The sequence below is a fragment of the Haliotis rufescens genome, unplaced genomic scaffold (assembly GCF_023055435.1).
Source record: "Haliotis rufescens isolate VD_foot unplaced genomic scaffold, xgHalRufe1.0.p SCAF_2, whole genome shotgun sequence".
Lineage (NCBI taxonomy): Eukaryota > Metazoa > Mollusca > Gastropoda > Lepetellida > Haliotidae > Haliotis > Haliotis rufescens.
The window spans coordinates 60,347,529-60,363,511 of NW_025963890.1; the positions used below are offsets into that span (position 1 = coordinate 60,347,529).

At 41.3% G+C, this 15,983-nt stretch overlaps 1 protein-coding gene across 5 annotated transcripts in view; it reads right to left on the reverse strand.

Annotated features, from left to right (window-relative positions):
• Positions 1-4,333: 4,333 nt before the first annotated feature.
• The window catches only part of LOC124142135 (multiple epidermal growth factor-like domains protein 10), a 38,268-nt gene continuing 26,618 nt past the window's right edge, over positions 4,334-15,983 (reverse strand). For 2 of the 5 annotated variants that reach the window (XM_048400277.1, XM_046510421.2), the window contains 12 exons: positions 11,388-11,522; positions 11,017-11,151; positions 10,473-10,607; positions 9,929-10,063; positions 9,555-9,689; positions 8,974-9,108; positions 7,325-7,459; positions 6,827-6,961; positions 6,582-6,716; positions 5,501-5,560; positions 5,096-5,174; positions 4,336-4,687 (listed from right to left, as the gene is read on the reverse strand). In XM_048400277.1, coding sequence (XP_048256234.1) covers positions 4,462-4,687; positions 5,096-5,174; positions 5,501-5,560; positions 6,582-6,716; positions 6,827-6,961; positions 7,325-7,459; positions 8,974-9,108; positions 9,555-9,689; positions 9,929-10,063; positions 10,473-10,607; positions 11,017-11,151; positions 11,388-11,522 — 1,580 coding nt within the window. In that variant the 3' untranslated portion in view covers positions 4,336-4,461. Of the gene's footprint in view, positions 4,688-5,095; positions 5,175-5,500; positions 5,561-6,581; positions 6,717-6,826; positions 6,962-7,324; positions 7,460-8,973; positions 9,109-9,554; positions 9,690-9,928; positions 10,064-10,472; positions 10,608-11,016; positions 11,152-11,387; positions 11,523-15,983 lie in introns of all 5 variants that reach the window. The other 3 variants (XM_048400278.1, XM_046510437.2, XM_046510444.2) reach the window with 3 other exon arrangements.

The following is a 15,983-nucleotide window of genomic DNA, read 5'->3' on the forward strand; positions in this document are numbered from 1 at the left end:
ACAATTTGGCAGTCAGAAATAAAGTTCTTTGTCGACTTACAGAAATTTTATTATCATATAATGGACAGGTTTTGTCGACTTAATTACTGTTATTATCATATAATGGACGTTGTTAAGATGCGATAAACTGATCCGATAAATATGCAAATGAGGTCACCTTGGAGGAACTACTTTTAAGATGCAATGTCTGCTTAATCAGTACATTGTTGTCTGATGTTTCTCGATGTTCGTGTTTTTGTAGACAAATGTGGATGCAAATGATTTGGCACTATATTATTATTGGGGCAATTCACGCAGACATACGCGGTTTCTGTAGTTACTTAATTGAGGGAAATTACGTCTTAAACACCAATTATTTTAAGAATAATATCATATGATAAAGGGATTATTATCGTCGTGCATTTCCGTATCACAAATATCAAATATTAGGAATAAAAACTATGTATTACGCTCGCCAAAGGCTCTGCTGTTGAAGCTGAAAAGTGTTCTGAAACGGCCCCTGAACTGAAGTGCAGCCAGCGTTCAAGGCACGCAGACGTCAAAGCGTCAAGTAATCGCTTCCCGTTTCTCGATGGGAGAGCTGTGCAGGATATTGTGGATGGAAGCGCAATACAATCTGGTGTGTTAAAATATTTCGACGTAAGACATTGGAAAATACAGAATAACCATAAACAACACAAATATTCCTACGCGTTTTCGATCAACATTAGTGAGAGTTACCTCCCTTTCACCAGCATGGCCAATGTGTCGTCGGGAAAATATAACGAGATTTACAATAGTTTGAAACGTATGCGTTAGCTATTTTAACATACAATGATAATAATATAAACATAAATTAAAGAAACAAATTAGGCCCACACACTGTTGCATCTGTACCCTGAAATAGGTCAAACATTCACTTCTGGAATTGCTTAGTGTCCAAGGTTTTGGACCAGGCTCCCAACATTGTTCATACCGATTACACCGACCACTCTGAATAGTAGACCACGAGGCCCCTTATTGTAAACGTTATTGGCAGCATGGACGAAATTCTAACAACTCTGGTCCCAATAAAGTTTAAATCAAGTTCACGTTTGACTTGACTTGTTTCTGTGACCACCTCAGCTTCCGAAGAGTTGAGTTGATACTGTCTTTGATAGGGGATATACAATATATACGTCTTCACTAAATTAATTATTCGTATCTTGAAGAAACACATACCTACAGATTATAAAAAAGACAAAAAAGAGGGTAAAGGGTTGAAATTATGAATGTTTTGTGTTTTTCTATATTTTCGGACAAATGGTCGTGAAAACGAGACCACCACTTTGATAAAAAATCATTAGTGGAGTACCTTGAAACCAGTGATCGATCTCACGGCACCCCATGTCATGCGCGTTGTCGAAGCTAAGCGCGTGGATACGTTTTGCTAACGACACCTTAGTTAATGATTTTCTCCTAAACAACCATTCAGTCTAACTTCTGGAAAATCTTACAAACAAAATACGTATCTCCTAAATGGAGACTTCTCCAGTCTACACCAACTACTAAATATACAGCTGCCAGGTTGCACGTGGCTTGTTATTCAACGGCTTTGGTTGCCCAATTCAGCAAATGCAAGTTGGTCATTCAACAGTGTGTTCGAGCAGATTGTCTCCATGTTGTATAATGCATTTGAATATAAAACACCTCGAACCTAGCAACTCATTTTGTTGTCCAAGATGTGTGCATATGGTATCAATATCAGATGAACATGATTAAGGAACGTCATAGGCACTTGGTAGAAACAGGGTGTTGATTTCCAATAAGGATTTACTTAAAGATTAATGAGTGTTGAGTCACAATGTGGATCTACTTGAACATAAAAATGCGTTTATTCACTTAAAGAAAATAATTAAAAAAATAAACAAGTGTTGATTCACAATTTGGATATACTTAAAGATAAAAAGGTGTTGATTCAGAATAAGGACATATCTAAGGATAAAATGTGTTGACTAATAATAAGGATATACTTAAAGACAAAATGGTGTTGATTCAGAATAAGGATATATCTAAGGATAAAATGTGTTGACTAATAATAAGGATATACTTAAAGACAAAATGGTGTTGATTCAGAATAAGGATATACTTTAAGCTACAGAGGTGTTAATTCCCAATAAGGATATACTAAAAGATAGATGGGTGTTGAGTCACAATGAGGATCTACTTAAAGATAAAAAGGTGTTGATTCAGAATAAGGACATATCTAAGGATAAAATGTGTTGACTAATAATAAGGATATACATAAGATAAAAATGTGTTGATTCAGAATAAGGACACATCTAAGGATAAAATGTGTTGACTAATAATAAGGATATACTTAAAGATAAAAATGTGTTGATTCAGAATAAGGACATATCTAAGGATAGATGTGTTGACTAATAATAAGGATATACTTAAAGATAAAAATGTGTTAATTCAGAATAAGGACATATCTAAAGATAAAATTTGTTGACTAATAATAAGGATATACTTAAAGACAAAATGGTGTTGATTCAGAATAAGGATATACTTTAAGCTACAGAGGTGTTAATTCCCAATAAGGATATACTAAAAGATAGAAGGGTGTTGAGTCACAATGAGGATCTACTTAAAGATAAAAATGCGTTTGTTTGCTTAAAGAAAATAATTAAAAAATAAAAAAGTGCTGATTCACGAGACGGATACAATTAAAGACAAAATGGTGTGGATACAGAATAAAGGTATAATTCTTAATAATGTTAATTCCCAATAAGGATATACTAAAAGATAAAAGGGTGTTGATTCACAATGAGGATCAACTTATACATAAAAATGCGTTTGTTCACTTAATAACATAATCCATAAATAAAAAAAGTGCTGATTCACAATAACTATATATTAAAAGATCAAAAAAGTGTTGATTCAGAATAAGGATATACTTAAAGATTAAAGTTGCTGGTTCACAATTTCTTAAAGAAGGGCCGGTCGGGTAGCCTAGTGATTAAAGCGTTCGCTCGTCACGCCGAAGACCCGGATTCGATTCCCGACATGGGTACAATGTGTGAAGCCCATTTCTGGTGTCCCCCTGCCGTGATATTGCTGGAATACTGCTAAACGCGGCGTAAAACATTACTCATTCACTCACTTAAAGATGAAAGGGTGTTGAATCGTAAAGACGAGATAAAATCAAATTCAAGATAAACAAAAGCATGAAGCTCAATGTATATTACAAAATAGAACAGGGATAAAACGCATAAGAGAGGTAATCGATTTTCCGGTACTTCAATCCATGTCAGGATTCACTGATCAGGGATTAAAACCCGATCATGAAAGTTTGTCTGTCAACATGACCCTCGTAATTGAAGGTTTCAACCAAGTGGTTAACGTCAAGAACCTATCTTACTTGATGCAGCGTTAAGGAATTATCACTCACGTGCAGGACTTTCCTAACATATCAAGCTGTCACGATAGGAGATACCTGAACAACTGTTAAAAGCGGCGTTAAAATCCCGCTTCATATTGTTTGTGGTGTTAAAGTCACAGAATTATTACATCTGCAAGCTATGCAACCTTTTAACATACCAGTGAGCTGAGGAAACCTACAGTTTAAATATGCGTATTTAATATATCCAACCCTTTTTAGGTTTCAGATACATAGAAGTTATGCTTGGGGAATTGGGAAGAAGAAGAAGAAGAAGAAGAAGATCAATAACTACTATAAAACCCTTTCCATAATCATAATCATAATCTAAATTAAAAGCAACCAAAACCATTTCCATAATCATAAAAAAATATTCTAAAAGAGTCCATCGTACCATCCCTACTACATCACAAGTTATTTGCAAATTTGTCATGAACACAAAGATATTATACTGTTCACTATTACACAAATGTATTATGGATACTGAAAGCCTTCGACACACTATGTGTTGATTGGATTACCTCCTTCCTTTTATCTATGCAGACCGTTTGAACATTCTGTAACCTTAAGAAAAATAACCGTAGACGTGATCTTTTGTTTACATCCATCCCCTGTGTGACACGTAATCCTATCATAATCAATGTAACTATCATCAACCAGAGTTTTTAATCCAACTCATTGCTGAATATATTTTAATATTTGCTAGTATCGCGCACCAGTAGCTAAAGTGATGACGTAAATCCTGCTGGGGTATCATGCAGGAGGCAGAGGTACTGTAGGTCCTCATGATCCCCTGCGAGGTGGCCTAGCTTTGGCCTAGTTACTGGTGGCCTATAGCCCGTGTTTTAAAACCGTATACATGATATTGTTATGCTCAAATATGTTTCATGAATTCTTTTTAAATATTATATGCTCAAATATGTTTCATAAATTGTTTTTAAATATAACTTTCCTAAATTGTAAATATATTAAATTGGTCTCGTCGCTATATGGCTGAAATAATGCTGATGCGACTCACTCACTCACATCCAGCCAATATCACCTTGCTTGGGGTATGGCTCTCAATCAGACAAACATGTGGCATAGTCAACTTCCACGCCCTGTTTTGGATATTGCTCTCCATCAGACACGCGTGTGGCATAGTCACTTTCCGCTCTTTGCTGTTGGTAAGTCGCTTCACTAGACACACAGTCAATATAACCGTCTCCTAGAGTTTCATATGGGTCCTCTCCCTTGTCTGTCAATTCGATGTCAGCATAGGTCTTGTCCTTAGGCCTTTTCTGTTTCCTGTAAGCGATTTAATTTTTGGGTTACAGTTGTTATCAAATATCATTAAGTATAACCTGTTAACTGTGATACCAAAATGATATTCAAATTAATAGTTTTCCAGATGGAGAATCATGTCATATAAAAGTTGATATGGAGTAGTTTTCTTTATCACTTGACGATATATTCTGTAGTTCAAATCGAAACGAACCAGCATTGTGTGACATCTCCACTGCAATTTGTAATTTCGTAAGAACTGTAAACAATGGATCGGATTGTCAGAGTTGGTGACTCGACTGATTATGTGTCATCACGTTCCAGTCACTGGTTTGTCTGATCGAGACTTACAGGCTGCCGATACATAGCCGGACTATTGCTATCTTTGGCGTTACACAACACTCTTCGCTCGCCCGCCTCTCATGTACATACTTGATAACAACGACAACAACCACAGCAACAATGATTGCGATGACAACAAGTCCAGCTGCAGTTATTCCGACCAGAACGCCTGAAATATGTTTTAAGTATGCAAAGGCATAATTACTAGATTCAGTATATTTTAAGTTATCGCTTCAAAGACACCTATTTATGAAAATAAGCTTTGAAAAGTGTCTTCATACTCAAAGATTTTATGAACACGAAGTTTACCAAAAGTTAACATGTAGAACTACAAACATGCATAAGTTTTTCCGGGGTGGTTATAATGATTATTTCAGTGTAGAAAAAAACAAAATACTGTCATTAGACAGGCTAGTTTTACAGGAAATTCAGCTTGAAATTATATATTAGGACAAAGTCAGGATGATTTTAAAACAGATACTTTATTGGCCTTACTTGGGGATGACATTACATCGTCGTTGCCTTGCGTGGATTTTTCTCTGCCAGTTGTTCCGTCAGTTATATAGAACAGTAAATCATGGCGTTAATGAAATTTGTAAAATATATGAGTGTGAGAGAGCGCAAATCGGTTGTGGCATGGAACTTTGCTGAAATTGCAAAATCCGGGCATGGGTAATTGAACAGTTTCCAGAGAAAGACATGCAATGATATGTCCATGATGATATGAAGTCAATATAGAAATCCACGTATCTTTTCCGAAATCATAATGAAAAAGCTTAAAACTCGATTTGCTGGTAACACAGTTACATACCATCACGATGTTAATACAATCACTTCAATGGTGTCGAAGTAGAATTGTCGGATTCTCTTTGCTAATTCACTGGCGCTGCTGGCCTTGGCGTGCCAGAAACATGATTGTGGGTTCGAATACCAGATTGGCTAATGTGATATTCATTCGTTAATGGGGTAACAAGAGGATATGAGATGACGTTTCATCGTCTTTCCATTCATGGATTGATCTTGCTCCGACAGTTAATGAACAGAAAAATCATGAGTTTTAATGACATTTTTAAGAAAGTGCACTGTCGTTCATAAATGTTCATATTCTTAAAGACCGCCTCCCTGGTCTAGTGGTAGAACGTCCGCCCGGAGAACGGAAGGTCCGGGGTTCGATCCCCGACCGCGTCATACCAAAAGACGTTAAAAGATGGTACTTGTTGTTACCCTGTCTGGCGCTCGGCAGTAAGGGACTGGTCGGCTCGGAGTCAGTATACTGTGTCTGAGTGGGATATTCATGTTAAACTGCGGCATGGTATCTCAGTGAGCTAGCACTATAAATCGGCATCAGTCCGGACTAGTAGAAGCAGCCACACAAATACACACACGTACATGCACGTCGCTATAAAAGGGGAATAATCTTGGACGCGACGTTAAACTCCATTTCACCTCACCTCACATTCTTAAATATATAATATATAGCTAATCGGTTGTTGCATGCAACGGTAAATTCATAAATATGATCATGATCATGTAAAATCGAGAACCTATCCTTTGCTGATTCTATTTGCACACTCACTAGTATTGCACGTCAATCCGGACCAGCCCTTTAGGCATCCCGATGGACAAAGTCCTGAGTTTCTGTCACAGGATGTACCTCCAGCGCAGTAGCCACAGGACACACATGATGCACCATACGTTTTGGGTGGACATGCTGGAAATACATGGTTCGAAGATGTGACCTTTCCGCTTTTGATTACGTAACGGCAATATGTACAAATCTAACAAGTTATTATGAGAATAATAACAGCTGTCATAAGGTACCTGAGTCACATTTGTCTCCGGTCCAACCAGCCTGACATCCGATAGGGCAGACACCTGACACCTTGTCACAGGAAGCATCTCCAGCACAGTAGCCACAAGACGCACAGGACGCACCATATGTTTTGGGAGGACATGCTGGTTAAAGATTAAAATCAGATCTGAATCAAATGAGAGCATTATAAGACCGAAGTGTTTCATCAAAACCCTAGAAATTCGATTCAAACTGTTCAGAAAGATTACACAGACGGATCACACAACATATATCAGTCTTCTCGAATGTCCTTTGAAGCACTGTCCAAGTCTACCAGAGCATGTACTTTTGGCCACATAGTGCGATTCAGACGATTATTTCGCCGAGTGTTAAGAATTATTTGAGGAAATGCCATGGCAAATCGCACTTGTAGGTAACGTTCAGAAGAGGGCTTCTAACTAAAGGGTATGCCGAGTTAGCTGCTTATTTATTTTCCCTTATTAACCATCACATATGTCTAAACAGACCTCTGTCACATTTGTCACCGGTCCACCCAGTCTGACATCCAGAAGGACAGACACCAGACGCCTTGTCACAGGAAGCACCTTCTGCACAGTAACCACAAGACACGCAAGGTGCACCGTACTTGTTGAATGGGCATGCTGAAATAACATCATGATTTTCACAATTTAATTACTGTGTGTTTTTATTTGTTTAGCTGAGAAACTGAACTGTTATCGTATACACATGGTAGGTGTTACATATCAGCTAAAGTTAAAGATGATTCTACACGTTGACATGTCCATTCCTCTTCTGTACTGTATTCCAAATCTCCATAAAAATCAGTACAATGAGAGATGTATTGCTGAGTCCAATAAATGACCACCAAATCCCGTCTCAATGATTAACCATAATCCATAAGACAACCAAGGAAAGACTTTCTTTATATTCAGAAAAAGTATTTCAGACATATGGAATTAATACCATGTGGATTCTCAAAAACGCAGAGTATTTGCTTGACTTTTTACAATCTCAGAAAAGAACTAGGTTCAGTTGTCAAAACATTTGATTTTTCAACTTTATACACCATTATCCCACATGACAAACTTTCAAGTCCAGGTCAATTTGTCTAACATGAAAGCAAATGCCATCTGAAGTTTAATGAGAAAACAATATGTGAAATGCTAGACTTCCTCATTCATACATCTAATTTGGAGGTAAGACATTTCGGCAAGAAGTAGGCATCCCCATGGGCACCTGTTGTGCTCACTTATTGTTGATCTGTTTCTTAATGCATGTGAATCAGAATTTCTGCTCGGATTGGCAAAGTCAAAAGAAGGTATTTTGGCCCGGAAGATTCAGGTATATCGATGATCTGACATCGTTCAATAACCACCAAACAGCCAATTCCCTTCCTCCGATTTACCCACCTGAACTAGAAATAGAGGAGACCAGTGATACCACCTCATCTGTTTCATATTTAGATCTTTGCAGAAAGATTCAAAGAGACAAAACTCTCTCCACAAGACTGTATGATAAGAGCGATGACTTCAACTTTCAAATCATCAGCTTTCTCTTTATGTCGAGCAATATTCTAGCAGCTCTAGCCCATGGTGTCACATTTCACAGCTGCAAAGAGCGTCATACGACGCTTGCTCAGAAGTTGTTGGATGAAGGTTACAACAACGCATTTGACGCATCAGTGACAAGAATTATTTCCGCTGCAATTCCCTATTTTGACTTGTACCATATGTTCCCGTTATTTTCAGGTGAACAATTGACTTGCCTTTGCATGTGTTTGAGACGGTTGCCACCGGCTGGGCAGGATACGCTCATGTATAATTATTGATTATATCAGGCATGAGCAAATCTGTATGAGAGAGTGGATGAGTGTGTTTTTCAGAAATATTATACCATAATCAAGACGGCAGACGCCAGAAATGGACTTCATATTTTGTACCCATGTGAGGAATCTAAACAACGGCCTTCGTCATGAGGAGCGAATGCTTTTACCATAGCGCTACATCACCGGCCAAAGACTGTATGTTTTCAAGAAAATTACTTCAATATACTGTCACATATGTTACTACCTGTTAATAATCAAGCATTTAAACGTTTCTTATTGCAAAAAAATCACCACGTAATCAGGTGGAACACCTCTGCTTTCTTGATGTACCTGAATCACATTTGTCTCCAGTCCAACCAGCCTTGCATCCAGCGGGACAGACACCTGACACCTTGTTACAGGAAGCATCTCCAGAACAGTTGCCACAAGACATACAATGAGCACCGTACGTGTTAGCTGGACATACTGAAATGTTAATATCGTTTTTCATGATTACCAATAAGCATCAGCAAAACCGTACGTGTGAGAGTTTCGTTTCACCCGTCTTGAACAATATTCTACCTATATAACCATGTTTCTATGTACGGAATCTAACCAGGGTGTTCAGTATTACCAGTTAGCGCTTTAATCATAAAGTTACCCCACCGCCCGAAATCTGTATGAAAGGAAACGCTCGTGGTTTTCAAAGAAATTGCTTTTGATGACATTGTCATGGGTAAAAGTGTTTGAGTGAGTCTTTCAGATTGATTTATACTGTTTCGGTATGATCAGCGCAGTATCATAGACAAGTATCTTAGCACTCAGTTGATAATATTACATGATATTGGTACTGGTGCGTTTGATTTAAATAATTATAATGCACATCAACAACAGTAAAAGAATAGGGAACACCTCGGCTATCTTGATTGTACCTGAATCACATTTGTCTCCAGTCCATCCAGCCTGGCATCCAGTGGGACAGACACCTGACACCTTGTCACAGGGAGCACCTCCATAACAATTACCACAAGAAACACATGGCGCACCGTACGTGTTGGCTGGACAAGCTGAAATTTTATCGTATTTTATGATTACTTATAGGCATGGGCAAAAACCGTTTGAGTGAGTCTTTCAGACTGATTTATACTGTTTCGGTATGATCAGCGCAGTATCATAGACAAGTATCTTAGCACTCAGTTGATAATGTTACATGATATTGGTACTGGTGCGTTTCATTTAAATATTTTATAATGCACATCAACAACAGTAAAAAACATAAGGAACACCTCAGCTATCTTGATTGTACCTGAATCACATTTGTCTCCGGTCCATCCAGCCTGGCATCCAGTGGGACAGACACCTGACACCTTGTCACAGGGAGCACCTCCATAACAGTTACCACAAGATACGCATGGCGCACCGTACGTGTTGGTTGGACAAGCTGAAATGTTATCACGTTTTAAATGATTACGAATAGGCATCATCAAAACCGTACGTGTGAGTGTGTCAGTGTGCTAATGCAATGTCCTTAGCAATATTCCACCATTAGTCCAGCATTACCATGGACGGAGAAGCCAGTAATGGGCTTCAAACATTGTACCCATGTGAGGATTTTAAACGGGGCCTTAAGCGTGAAGAGCGAATGCTTAACATCCACGCTACACCACCGAACCAAAACTGAACAAAAGGCAATATTTGTGGTTATCAAGGGAAGGTGGACTTTATCATCACTTGAACTGACTGCAAATGATGTAAGTAACTGTAGAAAATTAAAAGCTTGATGTTTAAGTTTCTAAATGTAAACATATCGTAACGTTATTATTAGGAACACCGCTGCTTTCTTGATGTACCTGAATCACATTTGTCTCCGGTCCAACCAGCCTGGCATCCAGTGGGACAGACACCTGACACCTTGTCACAGGAAGCACCCCCAGAACAGTTACCACAAGATACGCATGGTGCTCCGTACGTGTTTGGTGGACAAGCTGAAATGTTATCGCGTTTTAAATGATTACGAATAGGCATCATCAAAACCGTACGTGTGAGTGTGTCAGTGTGCTAATGCAATGTCCTTAGCAATATTCCACCATTAGTCCAGCATTATCATGGACGGAGAAGCCAGTAATGGGCTTCAAACATTGTACCCATGTGAGGATTTTAAACGGGGCCTTAAGCGTGAAGAGCGAATGCTTAACATCCACGCTAAACCACCGAACCAAAACTGAACAAAAGGCAATATTTGTGGTTATCAAGGGAAGGTGGACTTTATCATCACTTGAACTGACTGCAAATGATGTAAGTAACTGTAGAAAATTAAAAGCTTGATGTTTAAGTTTCTAAATGTAAACATATCGTAACGTTATTATTAGGAACACCGCTGCTTTCTTGATGTACCTGAATCACATTTGTCTCCGGTCCAACCAGCCTGGCATCCAGTGGGACAGACACCTGACACCTTGTCACAGGAAGCACCCTCAGAACAGTTACCACAAGATACGCATGGTGCTCCGTACGTGTTTGGTGGACAAGCTGAAATTTTATCGTATTTTATGATTACTTATAGGCATGGGCAAAAAGTGTTTGAGTGAGTCTTTCAGATTGATTTATACTGTTTCGGTATGATCAGCGCAGTATCATAGGCAAGTATCGTAACACTCAGTTGATAATGTTACATGATATTGGTACTGATGCGTTTGATGTGAATAATTATAATGCACACCAAAAACCGTAAAAGAATATGGAACACCTCAGTTATCTTGATGTACCTGAATCACATTTGTCTCCAGTCCAACCAGGCTGGCATCCAGCGGGACAGACACCTGACACCTTGTCACAGGAAGCACCCCCAGAACAGTTACCACAAGATACGCATGGTGCTCCGTACGTGTTTGGTGGACAAGCTGAAATGTTCTCGCGTTTTAAATGATTACGAATAGGCATCATCAAAACCGTACGTGTGAGTGTGTCAGTGTGCTAATGCAATGTCCTTAGCAATATTCCACCATTAGTCCAGCATTACCATGGACGGAGAAGCCAGTAATGGGCTTCACAGATTGTACCCATGTGAGGATTTTAACCGGGGCCTTTAGCGTGAAGAGCGAATGCTTAACATCCACGCTAAACCACCGAACCAAAACTGAACAAAAGGCAATATTTGTGGTTATCAAGGGAAGGTGGACTTTATCATTACTTCAACTCACTGCAAATGATGTAAGTAACTGTAGAAAATAAATGTAAACATATCGTAACGTTATTATAAGGAACACCGCTGCTTTCTTGGTGTACCTGAGTAGTTGTAAGCATCGGTATGGGACCGCTCCTGGCTTCTGATTGGTCGAGAGGATCACGTGACCTCTGTGACGTCACTTCCGGTCACGTGACCTGCTCAGTGCATGATGGGACTTGCGTGCGCATCCAAGATGGTGGCACATCCGTTTCCGGTGGCGTGCGCCTCCAGGATAGCGTCGCATCCGTGAGAAAACCCGGAGAAGCGCACGTAAAAGGTGAACAGGATCGACATTGAAAGAAGCGCGTCAAAAATCTTTTGTTGTTGTTGTTGTTGTTGTTGTTGTTCTACACATAGACGTGGGGGGTGGTGGTGGTGGTGAAGGGAGGGAGGGAGGAGGCGGGGGTGGGTTCACGGTGTGGGGGTTGGAGGGTCGTCAAAGCAAAGGAGGAAAGTTGTCTTTCGGGAGAGATGGGTGGCCCTGAAAAGGGCCGTTGGAAAACAAACTGGAAACAAGCTGGACAAGGGTTGTCTCCTTGATTACATTACTTTCCTTGATCTCGATACTAGATCATAATACGGACCACCCCAACAGTCGGGTATGTCAATTCCGCGTTGAATAGTTTGTTGTAATGCTGACATAGCCTCAGACTTGTTCTTAAACCAGTGTGGGCTCTGCGATAGGATCGTCTCCGATTCACCCCGTGGGTAGCCCACTATTGTCCACGAATAGACTTTCATCCTCCGCTGGCATTGTTGACTGTTGGTCTGGCACGTCAGACAGCTGCATCGAGACGACATGGTTGATCTCTCCTTCAGTGCTCGACTGTGACGGTGTGCGTGGCTTCGCTCTTTTTATAGGAGAGGCACTGACACCCTGCTTCCTGATTGGTCGAAAACGCATCGTGCTGATGGGTTCGTTCTGACACTTGGTCTGAGCCCCGGTTTTCTAAATCGGACCGACCGTTGTGTTTCTTTTTTTTATAAGAAATTGTATGGGTCATGGGATAGATAGGAAGAAAAAAAATAACAGATAAAAGAGAAAGGTCATGCTTGAAAGGATCAGTTGCCTGGTGTCAGTCAGCCAGAACACAGGATTGCATCACATGATGATGAAGAGGTCATGACCAGCCCTTTGACCCTACGCCATCCTTTTACGATGTTCATTGCGGGACCTACGGGATCAGGAAAAAGTTCCTTTGTGAAATCATGTATGGAGCAGATGCATCGCCCCGAGGTGTTGGATACGTCACCCCATCGCATCGTGTGGGTGTACAGCGAATGGCAACCGCTTCATCATGAACTGGAAGAGATGGCAGACCGGTTAGGGGTCGCTCTTGAGTTTGTCCACAGCATGAAAGAAGCGGATCGTGCCTTGCCCAAAAAAGGGGTGGCCCCACATTGGCTGGTCATCGATGATTTGCTGGGGGACAATACGAAAGAAGAAGAAACCGAAGTGCTGCGATGGTTCACCAAGAAAAGTCATCACCGAAACACATCTGTGCTGTATCTCACTCAGAACTTGTTTGCTCAATCGCCGCAACATCGCACCATCCGTCTGAATGCTCACTACATGGTCCTCTTTAAAAATCCGAGAGATGCATCGCAGATCGACAGTCTGGCTCACCAGGTGTTTCCAGGCAAAGTTCCTTCTGCGTGAAGCTTATGAAGACTCTACCCGAGAGCCTTACACTTACCTGTTCTTGGACTTGAAGCCAACCACGTTGCAAGACCATCGCGTACGCGCCCGCCTGTTTTCGAGATCCGAATTACCCCTCGTGTATGTCCCGATCCTATGAGATGAAGAGACTTTCATAAAAGGAGGTGAACCCTCAGACCTTCCTTCAGTTGACCTACATCCATCATGGGGCAAAGACGGAAACAGGTTCATCCTACGAAGGGAAAGAACAAAGACAAAGAGATGGTGAATGATGTCCATGACAGTATGGTCTCCCCCTCATCGCTACAGGGACTTGTGACCTCTGTATTTCACAAGACTCCTTCACCTCCAGGATCGTCTCCCTCTTCAATGGTACCTGTGAACATACATCGTCAGCAGCAGCACCTTCGCCACCCTCGTCACCACATGATCTTCAACGCTTTCAACCTCTGCAACAGCAACAGCAGCAGCGGCAGAAGTCCACGCCAGGTCCGTCTTACTCTTCGATGGTACCCTTGAACAAGCATCGTCAGGAACAACAACGGCCTTCCTCATCAGCACCCGTTCCCACTCGATCTTCAACGCTTTCAACGTCTGCAGCAGCAGGAGCCCCCACAAAGGAAGAAAAAAGACAAGAGACCGTCTATTTTTCCGACAAGGGATGCGACAACCCTTGCCGTCAAAGGAAGAAATCGTCTTTTGCAGTAGTTTGCGATTGTCGTGCGGAACCTGAGAGCAGGACACATCCCATTGAAAGCTCAACATAAGACGTGGTTGCAGAGACATAATGATACCCTGACTAAAATTGTCAATCCACGTCTGCCTATGGATGAACGTCTTGACTACCTGATGCAACGCAGTGGTAGTGGAACACTTGCAGGGGTCTTGACACGCATTCAGTTGCAATGGCAACATTATCTTCAAGCACCACTCCTCAAACAGGGTAACACCAGGCGCCACCGATCTACAACAACAACAACGATGACTACTAAGCCAAAAGTAAAGGCTCATGAAAATGTCATGAAAGCATATCAAGCTGATGCTCTCAGACGATTGGTACACATGCGGACCCAAAGAAAGTCCAAGAAGGCAGATCAACAGTTGCACCTCCCTCCTGCCACTGCCTGATAAAAGAGAGAAGCTGCAGATCAGGTGACTCATTCAGGCTAACACCTCCATGCAAGAAAGATGTCTCAGTGCCTCAGGAAACAGAAACACGCTCTGTGTCATTTGTGTGCTGCCGCTCCAGCGATGCGCAAAGCCATTCTCAAACATGCTCCTACTGATCTCATCCATGCCCTTTGTGAATGTGTGGTGAACTTGTATGCAGGCAATATTCCCATGACCACGACGCAACGTCAAAACTTGCAACGACACGGTAAAGTCTTGAATACGCTCATGAAAAAACAAGTACCTCTAAGCAAGAAACGTAAACTTCTTCAACATGGAGGAGGATTATTAGGAGGACTCATACCTCTTATTGGTTCTGCCCTAGCCTCTTTGTTTGGAGGAAAGTAATAAATGGTCTGACACCAGGAAGGTTGGGATCAGTGTGTGGTGTGCCACCATGAAGTACGCACGCAAGATGGTGTTGGTGTCTGAAGACACATGGCAAAGTCTACAGGCCACCAAACAACGTCATTGTCAGACACTTCATACCCCTCTCTTGGAAAAGAAACGTCTCCAAAATTTGGAAGAGATGGACGCGTTGATGCAGAGGTCACAGCAGCCTTTTCACATGCGGGAACAAGAATACAACCAACTGTTGCAACACATGCTAGAGTTGCAGCTCCAACAGCACAACAACAACAACAGCAACAACAACACCATCAAACCACTAAAACCCAAAGTGACACCACCACTACCACCGTCATCAACAATGGACATCACAGGTAGACCTGCCCCTCCTCAACAAGTGATAGACGAAGTGGTCATGAGTGTTCCTAAAGCCATGTCCAGTAAAGCCATGAATTTGATGACAAGGATTCAAAACAATCCCGACTTGAGTTGGACTCCAGAGGGAACCCTGACCGTGGAAGGGAAACCTGTCCCTGGCACACACATGGTGGACTTGATCAACGATTAAGTGCGTCACCGGAAAACCAAAGAGGGACCTGCAGGTTGGACCATTTTGAGTCACCATTTGGCCAACAGTCATGTCCCTCATGAAATAATTGGAAATCCTCAACGATGGCAATGGATGCAGAAGCAGCAGCAGCAGCAACACCATCCTCATGCCACACCAGAAACACCCATAACCCAGTTCTCCCTCCCCACGTTCTCCCCGCAAAGTCACAAAGAGAGAAGAAGAAGAAGGAGGCCGCAGCTGGATCCACAAGCGGAAGAAGAAGAAGAAGAAGAAGATGAGATGCCACCCCCACCTCCTTCGTGGCAACTGGATCCACCAGTGGAGGAAGAAAAAGATGTGATGTCAACCCCATGGTTGATGACTCCACCTCCATCTGATACCAAACA